This window comes from Pyrgilauda ruficollis, unplaced genomic scaffold, assembly GCF_017590135.1.
Source record: "Pyrgilauda ruficollis isolate IOZ18807 unplaced genomic scaffold, ASM1759013v1 scaffold38, whole genome shotgun sequence".
NCBI lineage: Eukaryota > Metazoa > Chordata > Aves > Passeriformes > Passeridae > Pyrgilauda > Pyrgilauda ruficollis.
The window spans coordinates 4,724,317-4,744,849 of NW_024525267.1; the positions used below are offsets into that span (position 1 = coordinate 4,724,317).

At 37.6% G+C, this 20,533-nt stretch overlaps 1 protein-coding gene across 8 annotated transcripts in view; it reads right to left on the reverse strand.

The window, feature by feature from the left end:
* Window positions 1-20,533, reverse strand: part of CDC42BPB (CDC42 binding protein kinase beta) — a 90,340-nt gene that overhangs the window by 31,842 nt on the left and 37,965 nt on the right. For all 8 annotated transcript variants that reach the window (XR_005955846.1, XM_041476171.1, XM_041476170.1 and 5 more), the window contains 10 exons: window positions 18,016-18,099; window positions 14,348-14,443; window positions 9,908-10,056; window positions 7,864-7,957; window positions 6,357-6,557; window positions 5,229-5,477; window positions 4,213-4,292; window positions 3,053-3,219; window positions 2,845-2,964; window positions 888-1,021 (listed from right to left, as the gene is read on the reverse strand). Coding sequence is in view for 7 of the 8 variants with exons in the window: in XM_041476171.1 (XP_041332105.1) it covers window positions 888-1,021; window positions 2,845-2,964; window positions 3,053-3,219; window positions 4,213-4,292; window positions 5,229-5,477; window positions 6,357-6,557; window positions 7,864-7,957; window positions 9,908-10,056; window positions 14,348-14,443; window positions 18,016-18,099 (1,374 nt within the window). In the remaining variant the exon portion in view is untranslated. The remainder of the gene's footprint in view (window positions 1-887; window positions 1,022-2,844; window positions 2,965-3,052; window positions 3,220-4,212; window positions 4,293-5,228; window positions 5,478-6,356; window positions 6,558-7,863; window positions 7,958-9,907; window positions 10,057-14,347; window positions 14,444-18,015; window positions 18,100-20,533) is intronic.

The following is a 20,533-nucleotide window of genomic DNA, read 5'->3' on the forward strand; positions in this document are numbered from 1 at the left end:
AACAGCCCAGAAATTCTGGCCCATGGGTTACTTTTGGATCCATATGAATGCTCAGAACAACATGGCTGGTAGACTTTTGCAAAAGTAGTTATTCCAATACAGGTAGCTTTTTTTACTATTATTGAAAGTGGTAGGTAGTATATGCAAATCCCTATTTACTTTACTACAAAATATGTTGCTGACTTAAATCTGAAGTACTGCTAAATTTCATGAAGCAAACAAAGGGATAATCTACACAGCAGCAAATAAACTCAATGATTACATAAAAGTCATCATTAACCTTAGGCAATAATTAACCTTATATTAAAAAAGAGAAATTGGCTCTTTCAATGAGCTCTGCTAACTTCTGTGCAAAGATCCTTTTCCCCTAAATAGACAGGTGTACCCCAAATGTCACCAGCAGGCCCTGGTGTCACATGCTGTAAACTGACCCATAGTCAAAAACCCCTAATTCTGCCAGGGATACCAAACAGGTACCTGCTGGGTCTGTTTCCTCCCTCATCATTCCCTGAAACTGGAAGAATAGAGGAGCATAATACTTGTGTTCCTGATCCCTTAACAAGTCATCCCAAAGATCTGAAGTCTCTCTTGATTGCCCCCAGACTTCTACTGAAACAGTTCAGAATTAATTAAACAGCTTAATTAAAACCATTCTTTAGGCGTTTGTTTCATCTAGCAGAACACATTTGAAATAGTAAGCCCATCACCTTCCAAAAAATAAAAGTGTGATCATTTGGAAAGCTACTGTACTGCTGAACAGGTTCCCTAACATCTCTGCATAGTTTTAAAAAGCAGCACTTAAAACACTAGAATTGCAATCACAACGTAACTGTTCTAGAACTACTTTACATAGCAATTTAAAAAAATATCTATCTTTGGATCAGTACCTTATGAAGGTCCTCCTTTTCTTGCCTCAGTACTCTGCACTGCTTTTCTAGTCCTTTCAATTTGTGTATGGAGTCTTCATGCTCTTGTCGAAAAGCCACTGCATCCGCAAGCTGTGCTTCCAGTTTACTTATATCTGTAGATAAATACATATTACAGGCAACTGGTCCCAAATTAACACCAATAACACAAGCCACATTAGTCATGCAAATTTGCATCACTTTGCTTGGAAAGTCAAGTTCTTTCCTATTCCCACCACTTTAGACTGTTTAAAGTAACTTTGGGACATTGATACCTCAAAAAAATTTTATTTTTCTCAGTCCTAAAGATTGTGATCTCTAAGGGAAAAAGCCTTAGCACAAGGCTTTGTTTTGTTTTTGAGGAACACAACTTCTAGCCCTAGAAAATCATAAAATAAACTTGAAATGTTCCAGTTCCAGCTCTAGTAATGTGTTTCCTAAAGAGTTTTCCTTATGCAACAAAAAGGCAAGAGTCATTAGTGCATCCAGCAAGACAAGCAAGGACTATTTATTTTCTAGATAAGAACTAATGAATAGTTTGGGAAAGAAATACCATCCTGCACAAGGTAATCTGGAGACCTGACTGACCATAGTCCTGGCAGCTTGTTCTCACTTTACTTTCAATGACAAATAAACAAATTTGATTTGAAATTATTGGTTTTAAGTGCAAAACACCCAACATAGCCACCTTTATATACTCCTGCTCAGTCTTACCAATTCAAAGAAAATGAACTGCCATTCTCTATTTGCTTTTAATTACCACTTCTATTAAACAAATAAATAAGAAATTTCACAGGGAGTAACTGTCTCACTCAAGTTCCACTGATATCTAGGGCAGAACAGGAAAATGGACCTAAGTATTCAGGATCCCAAGCACTGTTATAATGCTTGAAGTATTATTCCTTTCCTCACTTCAGAACAAACTTCCTCCCATCCTACATGAACCAATGCCGCTTCTTTTTAAATAAGAACATACTGTTAGAATTTATATGTAACAGGACATCACTGGTAGAAGAATGACATAAACCTGAACCCTTTGAAAAAGCAGAACATTAATCTAACTGTTGTGACACAAACCTAATTTCAGGATACACAAAAATAGCTTTTTTTGGGAAGATAATCTGTGTAGGAGAACAGAGCTGATTTTTGCAGTGCATACACCTACAAAAAGAGTATATTGTCAAACGAAATTGGGAAATAATATTCTAAAAAAATCAGCATCAGCGATTTAGCATCTGAACTCACACTATACAGGCCTCTACAAAACTCTCAGCCAAGTCATTAGGATTCAAAACTACCACTTTGTTTATCACTGATTCACACTTAAAAATTAGGTGCTAACAGGAGGTTTGCATGGATAAATTAATAGCATTGTCAAGCAACAGATTTTCAGTGATATGGGTGAGTCAGTCTTCCCTCAGGACAGATGCCAGTATTTGTTTTTCTGCAATGCTCAGTGCTTCCTAATTAATGCATCACCAAACACAGAAACACAAAGGGAGCAGAAGCTCAGAAATATTTAAATGTGAACTACTATTGCACATCCCCCATCTACTCCTTTATGTTACTAAAGAGCAACCAGACTTCCATCTCCTGTCTCTTACACCTGCCTCCAAGTAGAACCTCTCCAACATAATACTCCTCCCCAAATGGAGGAGTAAGACAACAGGATCTCCTGAGATGTTTAGGGAAACAAATATCACACAAAATATTTAACCAGATCCATCCACACAATTCATCACACTCTGGACTTCCCATGTGTTATCAAGCCAAGCAAGTGGAAGAACTAGTTAAGCACTCATCTAGAAAAAAAATGAAACGCCTCTTAATATTGAACAAGGCTTTAAAACACCCTCTGTTTTTTAAACAGCTCAAGAACATTAATTCTACTTATTGCAAAATAAATTGCATTACTATAATTACCATGCCAGAGGCTTACCTGTTAATTTGTTCTTCAACCGTTCAATTTCTTCATTTAGTTTTTTAATCTCCTTATCACGGCTTGTATTTGCTGTAACACACACTGGACCTTGGAGGTTCTGCACTGTCTGTGTAGATTCTTAAAATCCAAAAACAAAGGAAAAGATTTTCAATAGAATATATTCCAATGAGCAGAATAAGAATCCAAACAAATATAAACCACTAACCTTGCAGTTTTCTGTTCAAATCCTGCTTTTCTTGCTCTAATTTCCGTATTTTCTTTTCATAGCCTTCTATTTGTGAAGTGTTCTTTAAGTCTCGCTGTACATCCGTATCTTTGGTTACAGTGTCAGACTGCAGCACACTCTTTAAAGTGCCTCTATCCGACAAAGAGCTGAAAAGAAATACTTAAGTTAGGACATTTTAATAAATACTCACAGCAGTCTATAGCTGGGACATGCTGGGATTCCACCAAATATGCACCTTAAATTTACAAGTACAATTAGTGCAGTAATTGTTACTGTAGAGACAATTCTCAGGGTAAATTTATTACACCCTAGCAACTGCGCATGCTGCTGTAGACTAAGATACCTGCATGCAGAACTTCAACGATGCAGATATACCTTGACTTCACAAACTGCCTAAATTACTGAAAATGTTAACTCTCCCATGCCAAAGGTTACAGGTACCTGGCAGAAATGGAAGCAGGTACCCGCTTTGAAGTGTACCTGCACTGAGATAGCTGAGGGACAACACCAAAAGTTTGGTTTAAAGCATGGCTTTAGTTTAAAGATGGATTTAATCTAATGTTTCACATGATCTCACTGTGAAAAGAATGACATACATGTTTTGGGTTCATGGGGTAACAAACCCCAGCGAAGAGAAATAATGGAATAACAAACAGGTCTGAATACCCTAAGACCAGAGATAAGCACATGTTTGAGAGATCTCTGAAGTCAGATGGAGGCCATTTCAAAGATATGCAAAGTGAGCCACTTTGTCCATGCTCAGAACCCTCTATGTTAATTTGGTCTACCAGCAGGACAGTGGAGCAATGAGATAATCCTGAACAGTTCCTGGCAGATGTCCAGTGTGGACAAGACTTGCTCTCAGCTTCTCAATGCAGGAACTGCAATTGACACATCTAGTCCCTCAACTTTCTTTCATTTCAAATACAAAAAATATTAAATACAAAAGCACCTAATCTTGGCACACAGGATCAAAATATGTTCAGACACTGGGAAAAAAACCAAACAAGTAATAAAATTTGGGCCGCATGTATACCTATGGACATCAACCTTTCTATATGTTTATAAAAATGAGAATTCCCAGGAATTAGCTGCATTTGGGAAAAAAGTTTCCTTGATAAAACATATCCTTTGCTTACCTGTCAGTTGTGTACGTAAACCCAACAAATGGCAAATGCAATCCAGAAAAGCCTGTATGAGAACTTGGTGGCACCACTTCCTGCATGAAAACAATGTGCATGAAAACTCAAGAGAGAACCCATACAGAGTGAAAGGCATTTCACTGAGCCTCAACAGCTAAAAAAGAGACAGCTAATGGAAAGATTTTTCTTAATACACCAACTGACAATTGGCAGTTATGCTCCACTGCCCCCGGACAAGCTTTATTTCAGATTAGGTCGCCTAACAGAATGACTTGAATTTTGGAGCCTCTTGAACTGGCACTGGAAAGGGCAGCATTTCAACAAGTTCAAAGCATAGTGCAGCCAGTAAAAGGAAACCCAAAATTTCAAGTTCCTAATTAAAAGTGACCTGGCACCAAAATGCATGCTGTTAGTCTTAGTATTCTAGTTACTGTCAGACATGTAATCAAAAAACGTGCCAAAAGCTCTTATTTCTTGGAGTACAAACTGGTGAAAAAATTACCACAGAAGGTCTCTACTCCTCCTGAACCATTTGTAAACTATAAGAAACAAAAATGGAGGAGTACAACACCAATGTTCCCCATCCCAAGAACCAACCTCCTGCTTCTTAAGTCAGTGGAGAAGTAGCAGGACGAATTCTCTCACTTGAACAGCTTGCAAGCCACACAGAGAATATATGTGTACTTGTAAACACAGTTTTTTTTTTTCACCTTTGAAAAAGCATAAATCCAAATGCTAGCTCCCTGTCCAGGTAAACTGAAAGGGCAACTAAGAGGCCTTTTTCCCTACCTAAACATATTTTAACTTCGACCATGTAACAGTAATGCAGTCTGGCAAGTGCTACCACTTAAAAAAGCAGCTCATGATTTCTGATAACACAAAATGCCAAGAGATGAAAAACTTGAATTCTGCACATTTGGAATGACTTATTTTTCATCTCTTTCTTTATTCTCAAGTAACGGTGCAGCAAGGATGCGTACTTCCATTAGTAATATCTAAAAACAAAGACTCACTGGATTTCTTAGTACATCATCATCTACATCAAAGTTTGAGGTGTCAGAAGGACTGCTAACTTCTGGAATGTAAGGTGCTTCTAGGTTTCGGATGTTATCCCAATTAAGTCCTTCAAAAAATGCATGAGACTTAAAATCCTCTATTCCATTCTGTCCCAGTCTACGTTCCCTGCTGCAGATAAGTCTCTGAATAAGATCCTTTGCTTCTTCAGATACATCTGTAACATGGGATGGAAACTGAAATCGTTCCTAGAAAACAAAACAAACAGAGAACTTTTTAGAGAAGGAATTAATTCCAAAACTTACAACTGTAGTTTCAAAAAAAAACATTAACTACACCAATAAACCTGGAAATTAATAGTCAAATATTGTTCTAGTTACAGTGAGCAATGACAGAGCTCAATTCAATACATTCAATGACAGACTTTTTGTCTTAAATTGGATTTCAAGTACAAGAAATCATTTTTCAATTTCTTTAAAACAGATCTGTTTGATCTGTGATTACAATAACTCTGTTAAGAAAAGCAAACATTTTTTAAGACACACCAGGATTTTTACACACTACAATACATTAAAGATCATACAATAAAGACAGACTGGTATTCTTAGTCAGAGGTCCACTGATCTCTTGGAGATGTACTCCTTGAGATTAAATTAATTTCTACTCTTAAAATCCCATGATGTTAGTCAGTTCTTTATGTTGTCATATTTAAGAATGTATTTTTCTAATATATAGATTAAATACCTGTTTTTCTTACCAAAATATAATCTACATTTAGAAAATATTTCTATTATCATAAACCTAAGATCTAAAAATTGTAATTACCACTAACAACTGAAATTACTCTAGACTGAAGAAATTGGAGTAGATTTTAATTTTGATTTTGTGATGACTTAGATTTTCCAACAAGAAAAACAGCATTTAGGGAAAAATTTCAATTTGTTGAAGAATTAAATTTCTGCAGTTCAGAGAAGCAAGCTTCCTAAAACCTGAACTAACAAACCTACACAACATCAATCTAAAACACTGTGCAAGAGCAAACAACTACCATCACTTCAATATCCTTAAGTGCTAAGTTTCTCTGTAAACACAAACTCAGAACACAGAAGATTTAATACAGCTCTTACTTCATGATTCATGATCTTCCCATAGGTCTCCACTAGTGACTCTGCATAGAAGGGTGTTTCACCATAGAGCATTTCATACATGCAGACACCCAGTGACCACCAGTCACACTCAGGCCCATATTTCCCCATTCCATCTTCCATTGCTTGCAGTATCTCAGGAGAGATGTAGTCAGGAGTGCCCACTGCTACTGATGACTGTACCTTAAAAATAAGGCAAACATAATTCTCATAAGTTTCCAGTTTCTCTCAGCAACTGTTTTACTCAAACACTAGTATTTCTGATAGAGACACTACAACATACTTCTGGAGAAGGAAGAGATTCATAAATTCACAGTAACATAACAAAGGAAATATTAAGAAAGTAACAAAGACTACAGAGATTAAGTTCCATTCTACTGCTACATAAAATCAGTTGATATGTTTTATTCTGAACACAGCAGAAACCCAAAATAATCACAGATACTGTGAAAGCAGAAAGACAAAATATATTTTGCCTTTGTGTTTGTTTATATTTTAAAACTGCAATTTGCTGCCCAGAAGTTGAAATGAAAAATGACTAAGTAGGGAGATCAGGTCCTACCTCTGAATTTTACTGTTTCATTTGAAGATCATAGAACAAATTTCCTGGGTAAGTTTTATTACGTCAGAAATCAGTCAAATGTTTATTGCCTAATGTGCAACTGGATGTACTACAGCAATAAGGTGGAGAAATTACTCTGTGCACAAGTAATAGAGAAGCCCTGACCATCAGGACAGACTACTCTCTAGGAATATGTTCTCAATTCTAATGGCTCTTTCATTTTACATTTTTTATGGTAAAGCTTTGACAGGCATTTTATGACTAAAGAACATCAACAAGATGTGAGTTTGTGCCAAAACCAGTGAACGATGGTGCATGCCATACTTTGGCAGGACTAGCACCCCTGGAAGTGCCCAAAATGAGGCAAAACAAACAAAACCTGTCACAAGCAATTCAGCTTTTAGAGGTAAATCCAATCTGCTGCACAAGATGGCCAATTACCATCATGTTGCTGTTCCATTTGTCAAAGGCATATAAAACAAACTGCTTATTAATTGTACAATCAAGACAATCATTTAGGTTGGAAAAGACTTTTTAGATCATTATGTCCAGCTGTTAACTGAGCACTGACAAGTCCACCTAAATCGTGGTCCCAAGTACCACATCTACATATCTTTTTGATACCTACAGGGATGGTGACTCACCCTACCTCCCTGGACTCAAATTAGAAGAAAAAGTGAAAACCAGAAAAATATAGCAAAGGATAACTTGAAAACTTAGCAGCCTGTAAAATAAGGAGATGGAAGATTTCAAAAATGCATTTAAGTATGTTGAGTTATACTGCCCCCTCAATTTTTAGTGTGTCAGAAAGTTCACAATCTATCACACCCCTGATGCACACTGATGATGTCTAATCTCTTTAAAACCAGCAACTCACTTAGAAGGTCCCACTATCAGCAACCCAAATAAATGTAGCTTCATACATACTGTGCCATCTTCACTCATTTTCAGACAGGACCCAAAGTCTGCCAGTCGTATGTGGCCATTCATGTCCAAAAGAACATTATCAGGCTTTATGTCCCTGTTAGACAGAAGTGAAAGGATTTAAACACACAGTATTAGCTGTGCTTGTAGAGATTAATCTTGCATCAAAATAACATAGAATCTTACCCAATGATGTAAACTCTTTTTGGTACTATTTATGACTCTCTCCCCCTGACCAACCTTAAACCCACCAGTTTTGTTGCACCATAAAATCTGCATTTCTTTTCAAATGTGAAGTTCCAAATGCTACTACATGTGTTGAAAAACTTAAAAACTCTACACCTTCAGTTTAATCTTTGAGAAGGAGACTAGAATTACTAGGAGTAAACAAAAATAAGGTGCTCTAATACACCTTGCTACATAGATGTGGAAGCTGACAATGGCTGATTTTTAAGGTGCTGAATTCCAGTTTCACACTTGACATTTGTGAGAAAAACTGTGACAGATTTAACAAAGGGTCCTCATATTTGTAAAAAGCCTGCCAATTGATACATTTTTCCAAAACAAACTTGAATTAACCTTTTTTAACCGAAGGCTAATGCTCTGAAATTAATTACTGAAATGTCATTAATACTGCTGCTCATTAGCAGTATTAATACAAAATAATAAATGCTAATCTATGCCTGTCTACATAAATTTAAATGTTAAATGTGTATTTACTCGTCATAAGACACAAAAAATATGTGCTGAGAAAATTGGACTATGTCACCACGCTTCCCCAAAAAATAATTAGTAATTCTATATTGTTAAACTTATTCCATACATTTCAGTTCCAGATATTGTCAACATTCCACAACCACAAGTCAAGCTCAGTAGTTGCAGTGGACTATGAAAATTAATATACAACTATATACTAATTTGTTTGTTTTTTAAAGAACGCTGCTGACAGTGGCACTGGCAGCATGAGCCAATCTGTGCTTGGCATGCAGCTCTCACTTGCCTCAGGGACCAGAACTGCTGTTCAGAAAGGCTTAATGCCTCCTCTCTGAGCTCCACTGTCTCCTATCTGCAGCTAACAGGTCATATAAGCCCTTAAAGGGTCCTTGAAACCCTCTCCAGAGCAATCATGCTTCCTCCTCATCCATTCCAGCTGCCAAGCAGTGATTTCTTGGGCATTGGCACACGTCCTGTTCAAAGCACGTGTTTTGGCCACAGAGCCACACTCTCCTATTGCCACAACAGACCTTCATTCAGCCCTGTGAAAAGATGTAGCTGCTCAGTAAGTCAGGCCACCTTCCTTGGAAATTGGTGCAATGGTGTCTCCAGTGAACTTCTGTGAGGCTGTGACATTTTAAAATCCCCAAATATTGTCCACATTTACTCACAGGAGTTTTAGAGAGTTTAAACATCTTTTCAATATTTAAAACAGAAATCAAAGTGCAAACAGAAGAGTTCAAAGCATTACAGCTGAGAATTCCCTAGGCTTTTTGAATTTCAACTGTACAGCTACTACCAACAACAAACTAAGCTTATGTGATGGTAGCCACTGATTCAGAATACACATCTTGTGTGCAAGAACAATTAGACCAGCACATGCCCACTGATTAGAAAACCTGTTTGAGGATGATCTCAGGTAAGTAGATGTGTTGATGTTATCACGGGCTTACTGTGCATAAATTTTGCAGAATGTCTAAACATCTGTAGAAAGTTAAAACCATTTCAAACTGCTTCAAACTTCTAGGTTGCTTGGACAAAGGCACATAAATATTTATTAAGTGAATTGAGAATAAGTCAAGAGCCCTGATTAAAAATAGAACAGACCTTAAAAGTTAGTCAGATAAATGTCACTGCTTCTGATACCAATCCATCAAACCTTGATATTTAAAATAAAGTAGCCTATACAGCTATTATACAGCATGAAGTAAGCATGTACCTGTAGTAGTTTGCTTCTGGCTACTGTGTGCATTTGTATATACACAGCAGTAAATTTGGGATTAACTTCAAATAACTGTACTTGTATTTTTTGCCAAATGAGAAGGTATTTTACCTGTGCACATAATGCAGCTCGTGTATGGAATGTATAGCAAGCACCATTTCACCAATGTAGAACCTAGCCATATCTTCAGGAAGCTTGTCTTCAAACTTACTGAGAAGTGTCAGCAAGTCACCACCAACATAGTAGTCCATCACTAGATACTGAAAATAGAGAAATAAGGCAATCAAGTACTGAGAGACAGCTGGCAAGAAAAAAGAAAATTAAAGTTCATCAGTTAACCCCTGAAAAAAACCCCCTTTCATTATTTTTTTCTGTGCCTGTGGAAAGCAGTCAAAATTGGTGGTCTTCTGTTTTACTATTATTTACTTAGTATAAAAAGGTATCACATTCCTTTATTAATCACAGTAAGAAAGGCACATCAGCATTTAGTTCCTATACTAAAAAAAAACCTGAACAAAATATGACAACAACAAAGAAGTAAATCAGGATGAGTTTATTTCTGTCTTAACTAGTATCATAAAGAAAATTATCTAATATCACCAAAACTGATGCATGTTATCAACTCTTAAACTGAAAATTTCCCGAGGATGATGAAAGGAAAAAAAAAAAAAAAGTATAGTTAAAATCAATATTTGATGCAGCTTAGTCTAAAATACACATTTTATTACTTTTTTAGTTACGGCACCATTCAATACTACTTGTTGTTCCTGAAGTGGCACTTATAACATCAACATCTTCAAATACTCATCTTGGCACATTCCACATCATGGATGCATAACACACTGGCAGGAGTTTGATGACACCATACATTACTACACAATACATGGATGCCCATAACAAGCCAAAAGCACTGTCAAGCCAGAGGCACTAGTGGGAAATTTAAAAGTCAAACACTGGTGCTCTTTTGAATGCATTTCAGTGAAAAAGTAAACAGTCTCCTAGGCCAATCAGGCACCATCCTATTCATGGAAAGGACCAATACTGACAGGGTGACATGAAAGAAAGGACTCATGCTATTTGTTTCTTATACCACAAAACAAGGATTATGTTTGAGATATGTCTTAGCAATATCCACCTAAATCCAGACCATTACTTCAAGTATAATGACTTCATCTAGTACTACCAGTCTTGAGCCATTTTGTTCTTTGTTTCCCAAGATGATTTGATATGTGGTTTTAAGACTCACTTTGCTTATTCTGGAATTAAGTTTTCAAAGCCATCATCTTATTTTTCTCCCCAAACTAAAGCAATCTAGAATCCACTGTCCCTGCCACAGATTCATCTTCCACGAGGGAAACTAATCAAAGAAGACAGAAATGCAAAGAACATGAAGTGTAACTCTAGCCATTTCCTCATTATCTTTTGCACTAAAAGAGCAACTCCAAGAGCCACAAGTTTTGATATTGTTCTCTATTTTACTCAAATTGCCGCTTACTCTGATAAGCAAATTGCATAATTTATGCTGAAATCAATCTGTGGGTATTGCTCCAAGGAACTTTAAACATGTACTGAACACTGTACACGCGCAACACTTATGTTTGAAAACAAAATGCTACAGACAGAAACCACCAGTCTTCTAAAAGGGATATTATCATGAAGTATTTTCTCTCACATTCAAGGCAAAGAGGCTTTATAGAACCTTTTGTGGGAAGTGAAATATCCTCCCTGTCAGAGACAAGGTAATGCACTTCTGTCAGCTCCCAAAGCATTTATAACTCAGCAAGAACTCAGGTGACCCATGAAGGAAGGCACTTGGATCACAGAAACATGGTGATATCTCGTCTTTGAGGAAGCAGAACTTTATTAATCTTTCAATTCAAAATTATCTGCTTGCCAGAGGTGCTTCACCCTTCTTATGGGGTTAAAATAAAAGCTATTCTGATGCTGAAATCTCGCAGCAGTGCATTTTCTGCCAGGGAAGTGACTACATCGAACGGTGAGAGTAGTTAGGAATCAAAGGAAAAAAGGATATCAAAATACTCTCATGAGTACCCAGAAGCCTTTGAGAGGCTGACAGCACGGAAATACACATATGCCCTTTTTCATGAATGAGACCAGGTAAGAAAATTAAGAGATCTAAATCTGGAAGAGATGGAGAACATCAAGTTCCTTGCAAGTTTTCAATATTCATGGACTATGTTTCACTTACATCATATCTGCTTCAGCTAAATCACCAAAGGCTGATTTAACCCTGATTTAATCTTGACACGGGCTGTCTCTTATGAAAGCTTTTTAAGAACCAGAAAAAACTTATGCAGCATTTCCATGTAATGTAATTTAAGAACTGGCTGTTTAGAAAACAGTAATGCATGGTGCATTTACTTGAAAGGTTTTAAAACTACAAGAGCACAACCAGAAAATGAATTCCAGAACATATGTATTTCATAGAATTTTGTATTTCTTGCTTAAATATAAGTTCTGCATTATCAAATGCTCTGTCAATACTAAAGGCAGAGAATAAAACTAGCTACTTTTAGACTCTCCAAAGGCAGGTACTACTTTTCTATGTTAGAATCTTACTTTTTCTTTTCTTGTTCTGAACCCTTTATCATACAGCCAGAGGAGACAGAGCACTAGGTGGGAGAAGACACAAGGCTCTCCCTCTGCTCAGGGTTAGCTTATGTGGTTTTGCATTTAAGAATCACTAGATATAATGCACAAACATCACTGGGAGAAAGTACTGGAACCTAGAGATTTCTCTTGCAGAGGACCAGGTTGGAAAACCAAGCTCTATTGTCTGTTCTTGTTTTGTTCTCAGCTTTGTTTCCATTCTGCAAAGACCATGGGTGAACAGCACAGCTAAAAAGCAAACTAAATCTGCTCAGGCTCTGTAACAAGGCAGCACTCTCTAGGATGAGGAAAAAATGTAGCTATAAACTTCTTCAAGCACCAAAGAGAATTGAACAGAGGTCCCTTAGTCCCTGGACAAGTACTAGATGGTCTGGAAGAGAACCTTCTGTCCAGCTTTTTGAATGAATTGATTTCTTGACGTGTTTCACCTTTTCCTCATGCACCATTTACAACGGTGACTGAGATGCGGATCCACTCCATCTGTGAGCACCAGACACTTACAGGAGATGGTTTCTGAGTAACAGACCAAATTGGAAGGCAGCACCTCAGCACATGCAGCAGCAGACCTCAGGCAAGCTGGGAATCTGCTGACTTTGGCTGCTGGGCAGAACTGTTGCCTTCTTAGATACTGCATCTTAAATTAGATGTCTACATTCTGCTGTCAAGTGAAACTTCAATATCTAAACACTTTTGGGAACTTTGGGAAAAGATTCCCCCTCTATGCTGGCTTTGCTATTGCTTGTTATCTCACACAGCTAACAATTTTTCCTCCGGTAGCTCCATTCTTACAAGCTACTTGGAAATACAAAACAGGATGCTTTTCATACAAGTCTGAAGGTTGCCTCTGTGGGAATTTGAAACTCCAAGCTGATCTGAAATCATGAGGCAGTGCTGGAGACAACTAAACTGCCAGAGATTGAAAATCTGGACCTACCACAAACCATTCAATGGAAATAGCCTGTAAATGAGGGCCCAAGATGTGACTGCTTATTTTCCTACTATGTGCTTGGTATTCTAAAAATACTCCAACCATGACAAGTAACGTGTTTTGTCTCAACATCTGTGGAAATGTTTGAGTATTTACTAACTCTTGCTTAGCTCCTGAACTCTTTGGCAGTCTTTTCTACATTTTGTCTTATTTATATTCATGACCTGCTACTAAAGTGTTAAGAAGGTGAAAACTTTCACACTACAGCCATGTCAGATGTTACAGAAACAGCAGGTTTGCAAACCCAGCCTGAAGTAGCCACGGGGAAGCTGTATGGTTCAGTATATTGCAGGATATTGGGGCTTTACTGACTTTGCTCCTAACCAGTACTCTGGTGTATTCTGTGACTAAAGTAAACAGGCTTGTATGCCACAGTTCTAGTAACCAATCATAAAGAAATGTCACAGGACTACAGATTTTCTTTATAAATGTTTGCTAAAGTCCCTCAAATTACTGAGAGACCAATCTGCTGATTTAAAAACATATTTTATAGAAATATTTTTAAGAAATAGGCTATCTTTTCCCCTAAGGATTTTAAAATACCAAACTTTTAAATTAATTTTGCCAGCTTAAACCAAAATCTTGCTTTAAAAGACATTATGAAAGTTTAAAATATAATATTTCTTACTTTCACAGAGTTAAGATATCTCAGATTAGTTAAATGCAACCTTATCCAAAATACTAATTTTGAACATGGTATTTTTTATGCAAGGGGAGATTAGTTAATTTAAGATGCTTAACTAAATTTCTATATACTATAGTTCTACACAACTTTCTCACTTTCCTGGAGTTACAGTCAGTCCCTTTGAAGTTTTGCTTCAAGGAGAAAACAAGAATGTTGAAACACTGCTGCGAGGCATGAGGTGGACGGATTTAATGCACTTATATTTTTTAAATATACCGAAAATAAAGTTCTTTCACAACAAACATACCAAATAGTTCTCATCTTGAAAGGCATAGTGCAATGTAGTAATCCACTGACAATCTCCATTCACCAAGACATTTCTCTCCTCTCGGAAGCAAGCTGTCTAAAGGAAGAGAGGGGGAGAAAAGCCATTGTCAACATCAACAAGTAGTTTTCACAGGATGAATATACATGGATGTTTTATGGGATTATTTCAAATTACTGAACAGAGGTCTCTATTCATTTGGATGCAGTCTACACAAGTGACATGCCAGGGAATCTCTGCAGGTTTTAGTCAGGCATTCAGTCACTCTAATCCTGACTGCGACTTTAAAAAACGAAACCAAACCAAACCAAAAAACCCCAAACCAAATAAAAAAATCCCACCAACCTCCCCTCCCCCCCACCAAATCCCAAAAAACTCCACACCAACACACAACAGCCCCCCAACACCAAAACGCCCACAAGCCAATTCAAGTCAAAGCTAAATCTTTGTTTTACAAAACATTTTTAGAAGTTAGAAAAGAATAACTTGTCACTACCATCTGCAGCAGAAAGATAATGGCTCTAGGAAAGTAAGTCTGATTCTTCTGATAAAGACCTTTATGAAAACAGTTACATGTATACTTTTATTACATTACAGTCCCTGTTTCAGACACTGCTAGCACACTATGGGAAATAAGTAGATTTTACTATTACTGTCTTATTTTTGTCCAGTATAATACATTTTCATTTTCAATAATCCTTCCTCAACTTCAAACAACACACTGCAAGCTCTGTGTAACAGGTTTTCTCAGCATCTTTACATAAAACCAACTTTCATAAACTTCAAGAGAGTTCTCCTCAATAAAAATATATTAATGTTTTTATTGGATCAGAACCATCATGAAACAGACCTTGGGACGCTTCTACTACTCTCAATCCAGAGAGGCATTATCAGGATATTTGACAGCTACAGATTGAAGTGTTTGGGCTCTAGAAAAGAACTGATTTTTTTTTTGGTCTTTGCCACTTCCACAGATGTCTTAGAAAATGTACTATGGAAATGTGCCTGGGAAGCCCAAGCCTTACCATATACTGACTGCACCTTACAAATGTATCTCCAACTATTTTTCCCTCAAAGGAAGCAAAATTAAATCCACAATTTTACTGAAGAAGACCATGCTGTGGTCACACTGTAAATTAGTAATCACTGGTGCAAAGAGAAGTAAATTGTAATTAAATGCCAGCTGAGGGGTTTAACGGTTTATGAATGCAAGGACAAAGTAGCGCTCTGCAAAAAAGGCTGGCAGCTACAGCAGCTCCAAGTAATCCTATCCCCTTCCCACAGCACCAGAGCATTGCACTTCTCAGCTCTCCTGGCAGCACGATGTGAGGAGGCTGCCAACACAGAGAACTAGTTTGTTTATTTTTGAAGACATCAGTCCCTTGATCCAGTTCACTGTGCAACCTCAAATAGCGAGAGAACGTTATGAACACTGAAAACCCAGTAATGCTGCTGAACACTGCATCATGAATTCAGAGCATAAAATTCTCCTCCTCTGCTTACACTAGCTTAAAAGGCCTTGAGACGTGACTTGAAAAAGCATGACAGGCTACCTAATCAGCCAGTCAGGACTTATTTGGAACTGTCAACAGTAATACACTAATGACTGTGTATTTTGCTGTGAGAACAACGAATACAAATAGTCCTTATCAACATAAATGGCCTGCCTATTTTTGCTTACAACCCATTTATGGATGTCAGGTGATATTCACTAACCTTTCTTTTATTTTAGTGGCTTCCAACCATAAGGGATTTTTTTTCTTGCAGCAAGTACATGAATAAGCAGTATTTTGCTAACTTCTTGCTATCTTTCATGTCATGCACAACAAACATAAACCAGTGTAACAACATGCTTCTTAATCTACTCATAATAATAATATTTTTATATAATAATAGGTGAGGTGGATTAATAAAATACTTGAAGTCTGCTTTTTCAGTGGAACTCTCCATTTAAGAAGCTACTGTATTCTTTCAGGCTTCATTTTAAAAACTAACAGGTTTTACCACATTTGGGAAATTTTTAACACCCAGATGTTGCATGAACTTGATATGCAGGTTGTAACATCCTGCTTATCCAGAAAAGCCAAATCAAGCAATCCAACTCATCAGGAAAAGACAAAGTGGTCCTGCAGAAAAGACAGTTCCTTTACTGTCCTTTGTAGATGAGGAAAATCAGCAGAGAGAAAGATTTTTTTTGACTGTTACTTTTCCTAAGTTGGGAAAACTATTGCTTATTATACATCCTTAGTGTCTGCCTGAGAGGATAAGACGAGTTAGTTGCATGATTAGAACACAATTTGTAAACAGCTATCTTCTCTACATGCAAAAGCTGCATCTACTTAGGCCACTTAATGAAATCACTTTAAAAATGACTGAAGTAAGGCAGCATAGCTGTATTTCCATCTGAGTTTGGAAGACCCCTGCAAATATTTGTGTTTAAAATAATTCTGTACTGACCAATGAATTAGCACAGCTAAAATCTGCATAGAAAGGGAACCAAATTTCCCTCCTACAGGGAAAGGCTTAATGCAGAACCGCTGATGCAGCACAGCCCAGGGTGTGAAATCTCCTGACAGCTCAAAGGAGAGCCGGGTGGCAGCGGCTGCTGCCGCCTCTAAAGAAGTGCATGGATGGATGGACGGACAGACTGTGACTAAATCAGGCAAAGGCAGTGGTGAAGAGGGACTTAACAAGAGGGAGGAGATTTTGTGACAGGAAAAGGGCTGGCACTGACTCACTGAAAGGAAGGGAGGGACTAGGTAGGGCAGGCTGGGGGGAGGAGGTGTCAGGAAGGGGACAGAAGAATGAGACAAGGAAGGGTCAGCAATCTCAGACCTCAGCAAAGCTGCTGTTGCTTGCCCCTTAACAGAACTGCTGCAAGTCCTAATGCAATACATGTCTTTTCTCTTCAAATCTATTGCTCATTTATCTGCAAACTTACATAATATTATATATGTGCCATAAGGTTTTCCTCTACCATGGAGGAGTATGTATCCTAGAAATACCTATCCTAGAAAGCTGCTTCCCACTGTGTATTCTTAGTATTCTTTTCCTAATGTGTGAAGTACCCATTTGCCTTCAGATTTAGAGAATTTGTTGTGACAGTGTACACCCCCTTTCGCCAAAAAAACCCCTTCTTAAACAGATTTACCTTCTTAACACGCTTTGTTTTACAATCTGAATGTGATTCCAAAATATTTAGCTATAGTTTTACTAGCTATATAAATCCTGTTACAAACTGTAGGATGCAAAGCTCCTTAATGGATGCTTTCTGAATGGAACAGAAGAAAGACCTTTTTCATAACGTTTTTGTTACAGCTGTGAATGTCATAGTAGCACCAATCTCAGCTTTCATGTAGTCTTTAACTTGCCTTTACTGTAAACAAAAATCTGGCCAATAAATTCAGGGTAAGAACTAGGGCAGACTGTCTGGTAAATGAATACACAGTAATGCTGAGAACAACAGATGCCTGGAAGGGACTGTCAGACTTGATTGCATTAAAACAGCTTAAGGAAAAAAAAAAAAAAAAAAAGAGAAAAGAACGAAGCTCCTATGCTCATGAAATAATTCTTCCTAATCTGGAAGAGCTTCAATGTAATCTTTCTAATGTCATTTTAAAAATTCTCTATGTTAAAAAAACATTACTTACCTCTGCCCTTTTAAGCATTTCCCATTTATTTAGAATTTTCATTGCATAAATGCGCTCTGTACACTTCATTTTAACAACTGCAACCTGAAAAATTAAGATATCTTTAACAGGAGCATGGTCAGAAAAATACAATATTTAAAGAAATCAATACTCACACAAAAGCATGGTCAGAGAAATACAGTTTTCAAACAGTTTAATTTCACAAATCCATAAAATAAGTTACTAAGGAGTCATCAGTGATCAACTGACACATTGATGATCTGCAGTCTGCGTCTTTGCTCCTTCTGCATTCCTCCAGCATTACTACTATGTGTTTGATGCACCCTGTGTGGTCAAGAGCTCATGATGAAGTACATGGGGGATGATACAGGAGGAGCATGAAGCTTTTCATATGAAGATGTGCAGTAAAGCTGCATTGTTTCCCAAGAACAAGTGGGGCTTGTAGTCATGCCTGCAGCCAGTGGGGCAATACTTAAAAGGGCAGCCTGAGAAAACAAGAAAGGCTGCTGTCAATAGAAATACACTACATTTGACTAATTTGTTTTCACATTTCAGGTCTCAGAAACTTGAAAGATATTTGCAAATTACCATGCTTTTGCGTACCTTATGCAGATATTTTAAAATAAAAAAATATTCATTTATTTATTCAACATTTTGCTTACAGCATTTTACTATGCATGCTGTGTATTAGACTTGCTTACACTGATCTATTATGAACAGTAGCTCTGCACACAGCTGTAAATGGAAGAAAAAACAAGAATACAAAAACTTCAAGGCTTAGGAATGCAAAGACTTTATTTTGACCAAGAAAATGTACCGTCATTGACCAAAGTCAATGTATTCTCAAAGACCAAATCTAATTCTTCTTGTGGTAATGCTGTAATTTCCACAAAGTTCTTCCAGTTGGCAAAAGAAAAACAGGCATCATGACTAACACAGCAACATTTTCACAGGACTATACATGGACTGCTTGAATATTTCTACTGCTATTTCTACTGCTTCTCAGCTCATCTCTATTTCAGAAGCAGAAAACCAACCAGCTTTCACTGCTTCCAACACAGCTCTGAATAGCCATGTGAAAAGGAATGACATCACCCCACCTCTTCTGTTGTTTAAAAACTCTTATCTAGAAAGGATTCACCTACAGCAGCTTTAAGAAGCTGCTAACTAAACCAAAACCAGGTTGGAATAGTGCGTCAAGCACAGCAACATTATAAAATGTCTTAAGTCTTGAGGAGGGAAGAGGGAAATGTAGTATCACCCTGCACCTTACCAGTAAAGAAGTTCCAAGTGAGGGGCAGGGAAATACTGCTTCTCCAGTAACACAGGAACAGGGAATTCACATTTACACGGACATCTCAGCCTGCAGGTACATAGCTCAGCCCTCCGCCCCTCAAACAGTGAAGTTCCACTCACCAGGTCACACAGTAGGTGACAGCACCTTGTATACACCTGCACAGCCATGTGACAGACACATAGCTCTGAAAAAACGTACCCAACTGCAGGAAAGACATGGGAATCTGGCCCTGGACACAGCTGGGAAAAGCACAGCACTAAGAAGCAGCTTGTGAAGCAGAATATCCAGAGCTACATAACAATCCCAGTGTCTCCCGGCCTACAAACACAAATCAGAAACTGCTCATGCTGCGGGGGAAGGATGAGCAAGACAAGAAAGTCTCAAACCAAACACACGAGGTTCCTTGGCACATATGAAACTGTTCAACTGACCTTCTGTAATAGCCTTAAATGTAAACAGCCTTGCTCCTCTTTTCATCACAGTTAAAAGTCACTGTAAAAACCTCTCTCCATACACTTAATTGGGTCATTACCCTGATCCAGCTGAAGGCACACTGTAAGTCAAACAGCGCATTAAAAGCTTTGAGAAACTGCAAGATGCTGACATTACCCACTACACTTTTTAAACTGTTCCAGAGAGAACATAGTGACTCAGGAAATGCCCACACCTTCACTGCAGGGACAGGGACAGAGCAGCACCAAGGTTACCTGCTGCAGGGGAGAGGTTACTTAGGTAATTCTCCATGAATTTTATCGCTGGAAAGAAATCCTAGGACTGCTGAAGATATCTCACATTACATTACAGTCCCAGTATTTTGGGACCGTAATGTCAATATTTATATTGACAGAATTTTTGCCTGACTAGACCTGACTCCTCAACAAATTCAAATAATTAGGATTTTTTTTAAAAGAAAACAAACAGAAAAGCATAACGCAAACTTCAATGATATTTGAAATGAAACACGGAAGCACAAATAAAATTATGCCCTGATAAACTCAGTGCTGTTATATGGAAGAATACTGTTACAGTATTGGAAAAGATCCTTTCTTCCATAAAATACCTCAGCATTTCCTTGAGTTACGTTTCTTTTACTTTCCTCATCAGGTGGCAGCATTTCTAAGTTTACTTTTGTCATATAATGCTTTGTTGCCTTCTGAGACGTTCCAGTAGAGTTGTTTTTTCTTACTTTTGTATTAATTCTTCCTTCTCTGGCATACCTCA